Here is a 14,157-nt window from a genome sequence, read left to right as displayed (position 1 = left end):
AGAGCTGGATCATTAGGTGCTTGCAAGTTTAGGTGTAGTCTTACTGCTAAAGGCAGACGGATTAGATTCCACCCTATAGAAGTAATCAATTTTCCAAATCTGTTAAACATGAGTTTTCCCACTTCTCCTTCTTACTGTACTTCACTATAAGATTATTAGGCAAGGTAAGGATAGCAAGATTAGAAAGTAGAGTTTGCAAGCAAATGCCTTGAAAGCCTGTTTGATGATATTCCTCCCAGTTTCGCACACTAAAACTGATTCATCCCTTTTAGCAGTAAGTCTTCTCTTGGAATATCAGCTATAGAAAGGTGCATGTGCTAGACTGCCTATGTGGTCCCAGAGAGCAACTGACTTCTTCTGATAGGTGTTTGAAATTGTGGCTCAGTTATGACCCATGGGAGGTGCCTGACTCTCCATTTGCTATGAAAATAGACTCTGTTGTGATCAAGATCCTTGAGATGGTGCTTCAGCTAAATGCCTATTTAACTAGGTGCAGAGGTTACGAGATTAATCACCACATATAAGGAAACACGTAGAGTCAGTGAAGAGAGAAGTTATGTATCTCTGAAGGATGGATATCACCTCTCTTGCTTAAATATGCCCAGGAACATACTTAGGAAGCCTACGCAGATGGTGTGAAAATCCCCTCCCAACCTGTCAAAAGCAAGAAAATATATTTTGATGGACATCACACCCATCAAAATAGAAATCGAGACCTTAGCTAACTTTACAGTAACTTTCCCATACAGAGCAGCCATTCAGCTGTCCTGAGTGCTCTCATCAAGAACTATTGCAAAGGCTGGTCCTTAATTTGCACCTTGGCTTATCACTGCTTGCCTTAGCTGTGCAAACTCCTTCTCTATAAGCTCTTTCCTCTCATTCACTGTGAGCTCTCTATCTTCTTGGCACAACAGAAGGAAGAGATGCCATCCAGAGATATCCAGACATGCTCAAAAAGTGGGCATACAAAAATCTAATGAGGTTTAACAAGGCCAGGTGCAAGGTGTTGCACCTAGGTCAAGGCAAATCCAGTATACAAATATAGACTGAGTGAAGAACTCATGGAGAGTTGCCCTACAGAGAAGAACTTGTGAGTCCTTATGGCAGCAGTGTGCTCTTCCTGCCCAGAATGCCAACTATATCCTGGGCTGCATCAAAAGAGAGGTGGCCAGCAGAAAGACAGAAAGAGAGAGGTGGTTGTGCCCTTCTGCTCTGCCCTTGTGAGGCTCCATCAGTAGTACTGTGTCCAAGCTGGTGGCCCTCAGCACAAAAAGCGTGCAAAGCTGTTGGAGAAGGGTCCAGAGAAGGGCCACAAAGATGATTAGAGGGCTGGAGCACTTCTCCCTCAAAGAAAGCGTAAAGAAACTGGGCTTGTTTAGCTTGGAGAAGAGAAAGCCTTGGGAAAACCTCATTGTGGTCTTTCAGTACTTGGAAGGGAGCATACAAGCAGGATAGAGACTGACCTTTAACCCAGTTTGATAGTGATAGGACAAGGGGGAATGGCATTAAACTAACAGAGTGATATTTAGATGTTAGAAATGTTTTACTCACAGGGTGGTGAGGTCCTAGGACATGCTGCTCAGAGATGCTGTGGATACCCCATCCCTAGAGGCTGGATGGGACCCTGGGAAATCTCAGATGGTGGGTGGCAACTCTGCCCAAGATAATGGAGTTGGAACTAAAATGATTTTTAAGATCCCTTCCAATCTAAGCCACTCTAGGATTCTTCCTTGAAGTCTCTATCCTCCATCTAGGCACACATATTCTCTCTCTTTCCTCTCTTCTTCCCTCTCAGGAGTTACAGAGAAAGAGTGAGAGCTGAGAAACCTGTTTGATGTGTCAGTTTGCTGTAAATATTGAAATGTGTGCACAGGCCCTGCTATAAAAAGAGAGAGAAAGAGGGAAAAACACATTTTCCATGATGCTCTGACATTTCTTTTTCAATTCTTATTCCATCCATACCACTTCTTCAGTGTAATTCTAAACAGGAATGCATGGACTATATGAGAGATCCTGCTTCACTGAGCATCTTAAATAAACAGAAGATTTCAAGAGCCATCTGGCTATCCTGTGCAGCAAACATGAGGGGAAATGATGTCAAAATTGGACTTTTCAGATGGGTGATATACCAGAGAATTAACAATGCTATTTTAATGCAGATATAACTTCAGGGTGAGGACCTTGTATTCATTTCTTAACTGCTAAATACACAAAATGGAACTAAGACCATCTAAAGCAAATAAAAATCAAGGCTGTCTGCTTTAAATGGTGCAATCTTATTGTGCTTAAAATAAGATTCTCATCCATTTATTAGGGCATATTTGAACAACCAAACCGTTAGGTTCTAGCTAGAGATTTGTGAGTCTGATCCATGAGCCCTAGCAGCTCTAGTGACAGGAGGCTGGGATCTTGTCAGCTGCTCTGCACATTTTCCTGTGAAAGGGGTTCTGCTCCCACAGAAGGGAAAAGGGAATGAAAATTCTTGATATTAACTAAATATGTGTCCCTTTTTCATATACTTTCTTTTATAAGCCTCTTCTTCTCTACCCGCTCAGTCCCTGTGCTATTTATTTTACTTCTTGGCTAAAATTCCTTCTCCACTTACCATATAGGTTTGGCAGCTCAATGTCCATCCGTTGCTTTTGAGCTTCCAAAAAGACTCGGATGTCAATACCTTTTGCCACAGAAGAACCACTGAGGAACCTAGGAGGGATTTTAGTGCAGACATCAGGTTCTTCTGTACCAAACCCCAAATCAAGGAGAATCTCCACTGGATCCTTTTCACAGAGTGACAGCCATTCAGTGATGCTGTGGGGAAAACATCAGGATAATTTACACCATTATCTTGGTACCACTTTTCTCTTGCAATACTTTTTACATGGACTTGGTTTTGTTGAGAAATTCTATTCTCTCCTCTTGCAGAGACTTAAACGAAAGTAGTTATTGTTAGACACAGTGCTAAGAGATAAGCCCTGGCTTCTTCCCTCAGAGATACCTATTGGCACGGTATCTAGAGAGCTTAGCAAGAGAAACATTAATAAAAGGTGTATGTTTATTGCAGGCTCGCTTTTTTCAAGACATGATACAGGCAAGATGCTGCAGCTGCCATAAGATCTTCAAGTCTTTATCATGCAAGGAATTCAAAGAACAATGAACTTTGAGGTGGGTTTTTGTGCTTATTTGTTTTTCCATTAAAAATGCATTTGAGAGCAGACACATGTTATTAAAGAGGGCATTTTGACCATGTTAAAGTAAATAAGATGTTTTTTATCAACTAGAACTTGAAAATGCAGGTTCCAAAAAATTGCAACCATATTTGTTGATCCCTAAGTGGGTGAACTCCATGTATTCCCAGCTGGAAACACATGGAAGTGACTAACCTCTGTGGTCCACCAGTGTGAGAGTGAGGAGACCTGAGGCTGTTGCATCTTGACATAACCGGGCTCTCAGAAAACTCTTGCAGGGATCTGGTTGGAAAAAAACAAGAAGGAAATGTGTTTACTCGTGTGCTCCTCTGGGATATCATTATGATTTTTTTCCTAGAGTAAACATTTGCATTTTGTCTTAGTTTATAATGATACATAATAGCTATGCCTTAGAGTCGTCATGAGAGCGTGGCAATACGCTTGTTCTCAAGAACAGTATGTTACCGTAGGTGTGAGAATGTAGGTGTGAGGTACCAGTAAATGCTAATTATAAAGGTGGCAGAATGGCTCACTTTTGACAGATGGCGAATCTTTCGGGAACCTTTCAGGAGCACAGTTTCTTTAGCCACCTACTTTAAAAAGATGTAATTGCTCTTAACAAAGTTTTGGAGAGACAAAGCACAATGAGCTGCAGCAGTAGGAGTGGCATCTGAAAACAATTCTTCACTTAGCTTCTCATCGTGTTTGTAGCCAGTAGTCTGCAGAGAAATATCTGTTTTTCAGAGCCTGCTCACTGCAAAGGCATAACAGTCCTTCTTAATAGGAACAATAACACCCGAGATCCAAGCTTAATTTTATCTACGTGTATCTATTGGGATAAGTAACAAATGCTTATATACGGTTGAAAAGCAGATCAATTTTTTTCACATTGCAAATTGTCCCTCAGCTCAAATCTTAAACAGGGCACAAGCAATATGTAGGTTTTTGAACTACTGCTGTTGCTATCAATTTGAGAGGGGAAAAAAAAAAAAAACAACAAAAAAACAATAAAACAACCTTAACTAAAATTCCTCCTTTTATCAAAATGAAAAGTAAGGGGAAAAATCACCCTTAGATCTCTTCAGTGTCTGACACCTACCTTCTGTAGCTTTGCACAGTCAATTGTACCATTTCAGGTACTGACAAAGAAACTGCAAACAAGAAAACATAAAAATATTTAATTCTTGTATCATTTGTCTGTCAAAGCAGAAATGTGTGAAACTAGGTTAAAAACAAGAAGACCAGCTTTACTGTACCTATGTTGCCCCAACAGAAAAGTCTCCTATTTAATTCAGCGAACACCACAACAGACACAAAGAGCACAATAACAACATTCTGTAGAGCAAACTCTCAGCTACAAAACAATCTTTTTCAGCACCATCACAACCAATTAGCTATACATTTTCTCCAGCCATGAAGAAGAGCCTGCATGCCATGCTCATAAACATCTGCACCAGCAGAGATGACCCAATGTCACTGTTGTCACACCTGAAATGCACCACCCACCATCTCACTGTGTTCCCATACCTGCGTGGGAAGCTGACTGAACTCACAGGGCAAGGTAGTAATTCATAAATGTAACAAAAATCCATAGGAAGAAAATAGATGTCTTTACATTTCATTAACCATTATTGGTACATCAAGCCCTTGTTCTTTAGAAATAGACACTCTCAAGTCTTTCCACTGAGGATACATACAAAGCAAATATGATGAAAATACCTTTCCATTCATGATATTTGAGGGAAAAAAAACAACATTGTAATAAATATTTACATTAAGTTTTCATTTCAGCAAATGCTGATTCAATTATTTTGTGCATAACAGTTTTTCAGGTATAATTCACTTAAACTGGTGACTATTGTACTGTTTATTTCACTGGATTTTGCATCATGTTCCTAAATGCATTTGGAAGAAGCAAGACCGCTGCAGGATGCTTACAAGAGTTTCTGGCAGAGAAAATATTTTTCAAAGAACTTCTAACATTGCCTGCTGCACTCCACATGTGCTATACTTACAAGCCATAAAGTGCACATTTCATCATTTCACTAACTGATGCTGGAAATAAGCAAGTAGGATGCACACACACAGTGTTTGTAGTTATCCCTTTCTCTCTCAATGCTGAAATAATAATCTTTTTGATCCTTTTCAAGCTAGAGTAGCATTTGCCTAGGAGCAGCAGTAGATATCCTCCTGCATTGTACAAGATGAATATTTTTGTCTAGTTTTTTAAAGTTGTGTTTTCTATTTAAGAAAATTATGTCAATAAAGAAGAGAAAACATCCTTTCACATTCTCTACTGAGGATTATTTTTCCGCTCGTAAATTCTAACATAAATTCCTTCTGGCTTACTCAGCGTGAGGATGGGAACATAAGAGTTACCAACATCCTGTAATTTGCTGTGGCAACATAAACCAGACTATCTAGCAGTAAGTTTAGCTTAATTTGAGTAAGAATCAGCTACTTGTTGTGTACCATTTCTTTCTTAAGTGCCAGAAGAAGTAGTAGATTCATTTTAAAATGCTTAAGAATGTCAAAAATACCATCTAGAAGTTTGAGTTCATACATTTTTCCCTAGTGGCATATAGGCACACTTCTCTGCAACAGAACATTATATCCCACAACTACAGACTCACTGCAGTTTTGATTTCCTTAATATCTTGTGTAGTTTGAGAGTGAATGAACACAAGTGCTGTCAAACTAAAAATCTAGCAGTGTGAAACACTGGCCAGGTTGTTAAGTAAATAATGTGATTATGAGAAATATGGTGTATGAAGGAGGCATAAGAAATAACAGGTCACCAAAAAAAAAAAAAAAAAAAAACCCAAAAAAACAAAAAAACAACAAAGGCTGAGAGTCGTGATCATATGGAAAGAATTTGTTAGGTTACCACATGCCCGGTAGAGAGAGTAGCTGTTTGTGGTTATACACTCACATGAGGCAGTCACTGGATGGGGCACCTTAAATTATTTGTAGGCTAAAAAAAGCTAAACACTACACTGCAGTAGGTCAAGAATACACAAATACAGAGTTGGACAGGCTGACACCCAACCTCTTAAGTGACAGCAAATGGCTCGTTAACCTGTTCACCATCTGGTTTGGACCAACTTTGCACATTCATGCATTGTCTCACTCATTACTAGAGTCTCCTCTGCTTCCTCTGATGAGAAGACTCTCATGAGAAGTTCTTCATTAGTGATCTTGACATTTTTAAATATTAGAGATTGTTTTTTCCGTATAGAAGAGGTCATGGAAATTATAAAGGGGAGGAAATGGTATTTACATTTCCTGATCTGTGTAAGTATTTTGTTCCTGACACAAGAAACACTGAATCTCATTACTAAAGTGGAAGATACTTTGGGGGAAATAATGCCCTTTAGAAATCTGTCAGAAAACCTTATGAAAACAAACAAACAAACAAACAAAACACTTTGTAAACCAACTGTGGCGCTAATTGGCACTCTGTTTTCTGCACATCTAAGTATATCTTTGCTTATGAATAATATATTCTGCTAAACTAAGTGTAGCCTCTGACACTTGAAGGAAGATAAAACATTGTAACAGGAGAAAAGATAAAACCATATCTCATCAAACTGCATTTCCTTCTTGCGAGCCTGGTAAACAAAAAGTGCAAATATGGAAGCACTGAAAATATTTGGGGCTCCAAAATGCACTACAAATGTGGAAATTTTTAGAAATACATCTTGAATATATCAGATGACTTGTTCTTCTGTCCTCTTTCCTAAAAAAGATGCTCCGAATTCACTACATTCAGCAGATCTCAAAAGTAGGTAAGAACAAGTGAGAAGTTCTGAGTTCAGGTCAGGCATGCTTGAATACATCGTGTCATAACTTCCAGAAATCTGTGCAAATCTGTCCTAGAAACTTCCACTCCTCCAACAGAAGGAAATCAAATTATGCCAGAGGAGATGGCAAGACTGAGACTTTTCTTCTGAAAACCTAATTTGAGAACCTTCTCATTACAAGTGTAAACAGGAAGAAAGGGACAGCTTATCCATGAAAACCAGCTTTTCCAAGCAGAAACCTCTGGTGTTTGATATCTTGTAGTTAAGCCACACATGACAGAAATTACAAATAATGTTATAGGTATAACCTGCCTGCTTTTGGTCTTGTAGCTTATTTCCACCTGTAGGTAGACTCTAAGATAAAAATGATTTTAAAAGACACCCCCCCCCCAAAAAAAAAAAAAAAAAAAAAAAAACTAACAAAAAAAAGTTCCCCTGAAGTACAGCTGCTCTCCTGAGAACTGATGAGGGCTGGGAGGCAGTGTGATGGGTAAGCATTGCACAGGGCACTTGGAGCACACATAACTGGATGAGGATGGCTGGTGGGAAAAACAGAGCCATAGGCCCATTTTCTGCTGCTTCTGAACACCACTAACTTTCTCCCTAACATACATACGTTGGCCTCTGCTGAGATTCAAATCCTGCATTTTTTGCTTAGGGCAAGCCCCATGAAATTTTAGCATTCTCCAAGAGTCAAGTCTGTCACTTCTGAACACAAATTTTATTAAGAATCTAATTAAATCAACTTATCCAGGGGCAGGAGTGAGAGGAATGGATGCAGAAGACTTTTCAGTGCATCAAATAAAATACAGCTGTATTATACCTCCCAGCTGATCCCTGTCTGCACAGTGACTTGGTAATCATTAATTACAATACTTACCCTGCAATGCAAACCTCACCATACCTCCAAACAGTGTTTTTATTTTATTTTAGCTTCTCCTCACCACCAAAGAAATGGACTTGAACTGCATTTGCAGTGAATGCATGGCATCACACTGAAGAGTTCATGGAAAATACTGGTCTTCCAGAGATAAAAAGTTGAAATAGCAAAATTTTCGTGAAGCAAGTACATGCATGTTTGAGTATGTTCAAGGTTAAACTGCAGCTCTCCGGTAGCTCATTGCCTCAGGTGTGTATAAGCACGGTTTCTGCTACAAACTGTGCTCATGTTGGTAGGCTTCATCTCACTTGAAGATATAGCATCATGAAATTCCTATGCTGTAGCAGGTAGTTTGATCAGAAAACTATCCAGACACATGATAGAAAATGTTATCCCTGGAACTGAAAAAAGCACTGTTCTCTTGAGACGGTGGATCATAAGCAAGGCATGTCAGTTAATACTGAATATTTGTGAGAGAATGTTTTGATGTAGCTCAACAAAATAAAAATCTCTTTCTTTGGTTGAAACCAGACAAAACAAAACACTTTGTTCTGATTTTTCAGAGAGTCACAACTTTCCTAAAGGAAGCATCAGTACTGCAGACATTATATTTCCCATTGGAGAACTCAGGCAGCAAATAATTAAGGAGTAACACAAGCAAAACTTACAAAGAACAAGAATTCAACAAAAGATGAATATTTTCTTCTGTAGAGTCTTCTAAGTATAAAAATGAAAGCAGAGCACTCAGGTGAAGTATTACCAGATCAGTTTATAGCAATTAATCACCTCACTGAGTTGTGTAACTTTTTGGTAACTCTGGAATATACGAAAAATATTGGGAGAAGGGTTTAGTGGTTTCATTTAGTAATCACAGAATCACAGAATCACAGAATTGTAGAGGTTGGAAGGGACCTCTAGAGATCATCGAGTCCAACCCCCCTGCCAAAGCAGACTCCCTACAACACGTTGCACAGGTAGGCGTCCAGGTGGGTCTTGAATATCTCCAGAGAAGGAGAATGGTTTTGGTAATCCAAGGTTTTTTTTTAAATCAAATTCAGAAAGCAAAGACAAATCTGGAATCATTCACTTGACTTTACTATCTGCCAGTCATCCATAATTTGGAAACATTTATCAGTACCACTGAGAATGGAAAACTAGCTATTCTGATTCTGCATGAATGCATCCTAAGGCAGCTCCTGCAATAACCTGAAAGGGGCATAGAGACGGCTTTTGTGCTGAGGGAGGATCACTGCCTCCCTTTTACCAAACTGGGAACTGCAGTACAAGCAATTCACCTTATTTGCCCAAGGCCACGCAGGAAGCCTGGAGCAGAGCAAGCAATGGGTCCCAAGTGTCCTGCTGCTCAGTTCAGTTTTTCAACCCAAAGGTAAGTAAAGATGGCTCAGAAGTATTTAGCTCTTCTCTGAAAATTACAAACAGGCTTCTTTCCCTTCAGGTTCAACTACAGCCATGGAGGTCAGCAGCTCAAGGAGCTGCCCTGCACTTGGAGGCAGTGTAGGAAGGGGCAGTTGTTGATCAGCAGCAAGGCTCATGCAGACAAAGACAAAACAGGAGACATTCTTGTCACACTATTGCTACCTGGATTCAACGGTGCTGTTCTGATTTGCAGTCAAGAGACACAGAAAGACTGCAGCATCAGAGGCCTTTGGACTCAAGTCATTAGAGATTTAATTTTGACATTTAGAATAAAGAATATATGGATTTGCAGGGTTTTTCTGTTGTTTGTTCTTGATGTTAACACTACAAAGTAAGGGTGTTTTAGGATTGTCAATCTTTGCCTAGCTACGACAATGAAAGCTCATTTCTGGTGCACTGCAGACCAAAATCACCAGTAAACCAGTTTGTTTTCTATAGAAAATGTAGAAATGTTCCCCTTATAGTCAATGCAAAGAGTAGGACACTTCTACAGTAATTCTCCCATTGCAGCTGCTCTTTGGAGGTGCTTTTCTTCATGGATCAAAGCAGCAACCTTGCCCTTGTCTAAACACAGGTCTTTGAGTTATCTAGTGAGACATAAAGTATCTCACAGTGAGATAGTTTAACAAGGTGCACACTAACCCAAATACAAGTAAGAAAAGTAGAAAAAAGATGAAATGTTGAGGGATATAAATCGAATTTTTCAACATGTGCCAATTTTTCTCCTGTGAAACGAGGCAAAGCACAATCACTAGTATCATAACAAGAATCAATTTAAGTACCTGGCATTTTTGAGTCTTTGAAATGACTTAGATTTTGAGTTGTAATTAGAAATTTGCCATTGCATAATAGAGTTGGTACAATCACTCATTTATTTTTTTATTGTTATTTTTCAGGAGACCTGGAGGCTAATGAAGACTAACAAAAAGTCTTAATAAAACACTGAAAGCACAGGTTAACGGAGGATGGAATATATAGCACCAGCTTTGTTCAGAAGTCCTTTGGCCCTGTGGCAGAGAAAGTCTAGAGTCCAGCCCACTCACTATGTCCCAGATTCCTTTCAGTTGGTACGTTGCAGCTAAATGAGTGAGGAAAAACTGAGCTTCAGAAAGGGGAACAGGGAGGACAGAAAGCAGGAAATCTTGTACCCTGGCAGCTGATGACAGCTGGTCCTGTTCTGTGTCTTTGGTCAAAGATAACAAATCATTCCCCCCGGAGGGAGACAGCTGCTGTTATCTAGAGCAAAGGTAAATAGGTAAAAATATTCAAATTGAGCAAAGGAAGATTTTTTTATTTCTTTTTCTGGATCAGAACCACACAAGCCTCCCTACCACCCAACTATGTTAAGAGAAAGCCTCACCCTGCCTTAGAAAAGGGTTCAGAAAAATCATCACATACACTCTACACTCCTTACCACCTGAACCGCATTACCAAATCAGTACCTACAGCAGGAAAAAATGAAATTCCCTCAATATCTTTTGCGCACTGAGCACCTCAGGCTCCTCCATGGGAAATGGAGCTTCCCGCCTGCCAGAGAGGCTGTCAAGGAAATGCCAGGACAGCAGAAAGATTGCACAGAAAGGACAGTACTGCTTTTGTAGACTAAAGGGGGAAGAAGGAGGCTGAAGGATTTTTTTTTTTTTTATGGTAGGATTCCTCACAGAAGAGAAGATGCAGTGACACACCTTCCCAGGGCTAGAAGTCAAAGTTTAGAGCTAGTTTAATTGAAATTAGTTCATTTCCCTGCTGAGTAATCCATTGGCCTCATTCTCCATTGCCTGATGACTTGCACAGCCATTTACAGCAGGACACAACGAGGGTGAGATGCTACAATGGGATTCAACTGTAAATGACACAACACGAGGGGCAATAAAGAGTTTGGCCCCAGATGTGGGAAGTACAGAGGTAACTTCCATTACATTTAATTAGTGTTATCACCATTAATTTCCTGTGCATAGACAGAAGAAGACATCCTTTTGATTTCAAATTAATTAACACATAATGATTAATCTGATAGGGTACATCTTTTCAGACAAGAGTGTCCTCTTGATCACAGTTTGGGTGCCAGTACCACTCATCATCTGTGTGTTTTAATTTCTAACTGCTCTCCAGAAGCAAATTTAGCTCTGCAAATCTGTCGATGGAATGAATGACTGGCTGGTTTCCATGTCCTGTGTGTTTTGTTCATTTGATAACACAGTGAGAACATCTTGGAAATCTTTTTTTTCCCCCCCTATTTCCTTTTTTCCCCTGCCCTCCAATAAGATTTTAAGGTAGAAATTGAGGAATATGCATCAGCAAGCAATTTATATCAGCTCTTAACTACAGACTGTAAGAAATAAAAAGCTTCTAAAAATTGAAAAACACATAAACAGTTTATGGCAGGTTCCCAGACAGATTTGTCTCACTTTGGTTGCCAGAATTTAAAAGAACCATTCTCCTTGCCACCAGCTTTGGTGAATTGTGTTTGTTTCACTGAAACAGGATCTTGAACTTCATCAGCTTCACACCATATTCCTCACACTGTATGATATGTACTGGATAGTGCTATTAATATTTCTTCTTCCTTTTCACTTGCTGAGTGATTACTCACGCTTTCTTAGTATTTATCCACTTTCTTTAGATGGTTATGAATGCAAACAGCTCCATATCCAGGTGCATCAAATCTTGAGTAGAGAGGCAGTGGTTAACTTTAATATTGACAAATATGCAAATAAACACATAGTTATAGGGACACGAATTAAGAGGAAGCAGAAAGTCTCAAATACTTCAGGTAGGAATGTCTTTAAGTCTAGGACATGTCCAAGACATTCAATTTCTGTTCAAAAAAATTGAGCTATTTGGCTATTTGGGCTTGACAGCTTAACAGTAAGTAAGCTTTTGCCACACAAAATAAACAGAAAAATGAAGAAGGTATTTTTCAGAACCCTAATCTAGGATGTGAAGTGTCTGTATTACTGATTAAATGAATTAATATTTACAGTGTTTTTTTCAAGGCAAGGCAAGACAAGGCAGGGCAAGACAAGACAAGGCAAGGCAAACAACAGAGATCATTTTTACTACTGTCGCAATCTTTATATGATATAGATGTGTTTGGCAATCTGGCTCAGCTATACTTTTTATGGTAGCTCTACCAGGGAGAAAATAAAGCTTATGTTATCTATCTATCCATCTTTGCTTCAGTAAACAAGAAGAGTGATGTGGTTGGTGCAGTGCTTTCAGGCAGGAACAGGATAATTTCTGATCTGCAGTATTGCTACTTTCAGTTGCCATTTCTGGGGACAAATCACTGCTTGAAGACTGAAGGCTCTTGTCTCCCTCTGTTTTACTCATAAATAAATGAAGACGACAAAAGTATTTTCAGTGTCAAGCTTGAGCCCTGACCTTGGGCAGCTGAGGTCCTCTTTTCTCTGCCCATTAACCTGTGAGCTGTTAAGTGGAGCAAAATCCTAGCTAGTGTAGGATCATTTGTTTTATCTCTTCAACATGTCTGTCATTTGCATTGAAAGCAAGGAAGGTATTCAAAGTACCTCCAGAACACCCATGTGAAAACTCACAAATAAAATACCCTTAAATGAAGTGACTCCAGAGAATTAACCCCTTTTGAAAGTGCACCAGGTAGGGAAAGCTGTAATAATACTTCAAGCCTCCTCATATGTTGTTAAATACAAATTTGGGTACATTTCTATCTCTGTGAAGCCTTTGGTAAAGTTCCTGCTCAGAGGCCACAACTTAAACTTGCTCTGCTCCTTTCAAAGTAGAAGTCCTGGTGCTGTTTTGAGACAATCAGTGTTGCTCACCGTGAATACCTGCACTGGATTTTGATTTTATCATTATGTTGCATTTTAATCATGATGTAAGCTCACTCTTGATTGAGAGGAAAAACAACAGATAACGCTGAATAACAATAGCCAGAACTATTTCAGCTTAAAACAACACAGGACTGAAGAGGGAGCAAGTTGTATTTTAAACCTCCCAGCTACATAAGGGAAAGTGCATAAAATCAGTGCACAGGTTGTCATTGGTAAGGCAGCAAAACAACAATAACAGTGAAAGCAGTAACAATAGCAACAATTTTGCAGTACACTCAGCTTGAATCTGGTCCCTTTGCTAAAAATGTTTTCTGGCTGGTCAAAAGAGACAGTCTGTGAAGCTTTGAAAATATCAAAGCCGTTTACCTCAAGCTCTTTTAACTGGAATTTAATCCAGCAAATAAAATATACATGTATTTCTCCCGCATATCTGACAGATCAGAAGAAGGGAAAAAGAGACTTTAAATTTTTTAATGGGTATAACAACAACAAAAAACTGATAAGCTCCAACCTGTATGGCTTGATCCAGCTGCTAGTATTACGGGATCGTTGCAGGCTAGTGCTTCTGCTTCTCTGCCACGAACCCAAGGTCTGAAAAACCGAGGACACGAATTGGTGCTCTTGGCTTGGCTTTCCACCCCCGTTATGTACTTATTTATTTATTTTAAGATACTAGGAAGGGCAAAGGAAGGCTGATTGCCAAGAAAGTGGTGTTTAAGTTGACAGTTCGGATAGATGACTGTTTGCTTAGCCTCCAGGCAAAGGGAAAGTAGAAATCAGGACTAGTCTAGTTTTCAGCAGTAGGAATTCTAGAAAATGACAGGATGGGAAAGAAAGGGTAGAAGAGCAAGGGCAGCGATAACTGAAATAAAGGGGTAAAAAAAGCCAGAAGTTGTTTTGATTGCTTCCATTTCCAAGAAATATATTGCTGTCCCTTTAACTCTCTATGCCTCATTGGCACATGTGCCAGGGGAAGGATTGCACTTTACTAAGGAAGTAATGCAAACTTGTCTTCATTTGGTTACCATGGATATGGTACT

General features: G+C 39.4%; 1 protein-coding gene across 1 annotated transcript in view; it reads right to left on the bottom strand.

Moving 5' to 3' along the window:
* The window catches only part of ITPRID1 (ITPR interacting domain containing 1), a 53,023-nt gene extending 39,265 nt beyond the window's left edge, over positions 1-13,758 (bottom strand). The window contains exons 1-4 of the mRNA XM_072330355.1: positions 13,629-13,758; positions 4,285-4,336; positions 3,381-3,467; positions 2,606-2,808 (exon numbers count right to left, since the gene is read on the bottom strand). Coding sequence (XP_072186456.1) covers positions 2,606-2,808; positions 3,381-3,467; positions 4,285-4,316 — 322 coding nt within the window. The 5' untranslated portion in view covers positions 4,317-4,336; positions 13,629-13,758. The remainder of the gene's footprint in view (positions 1-2,605; positions 2,809-3,380; positions 3,468-4,284; positions 4,337-13,628) is intronic.
* Positions 13,759-14,157: the final 399 nt, after the last annotated feature.

Source organism: Excalfactoria chinensis, chromosome 2, assembly GCF_039878825.1.
Source record: "Excalfactoria chinensis isolate bCotChi1 chromosome 2, bCotChi1.hap2, whole genome shotgun sequence".
Classification (NCBI taxonomy): Eukaryota; Metazoa; Chordata; class Aves; order Galliformes; family Phasianidae; genus Excalfactoria; species Excalfactoria chinensis.
Note: the sequence above shows the minus strand (reverse complement) of the source record. Positions and strands in the feature narration are given on the sequence as shown.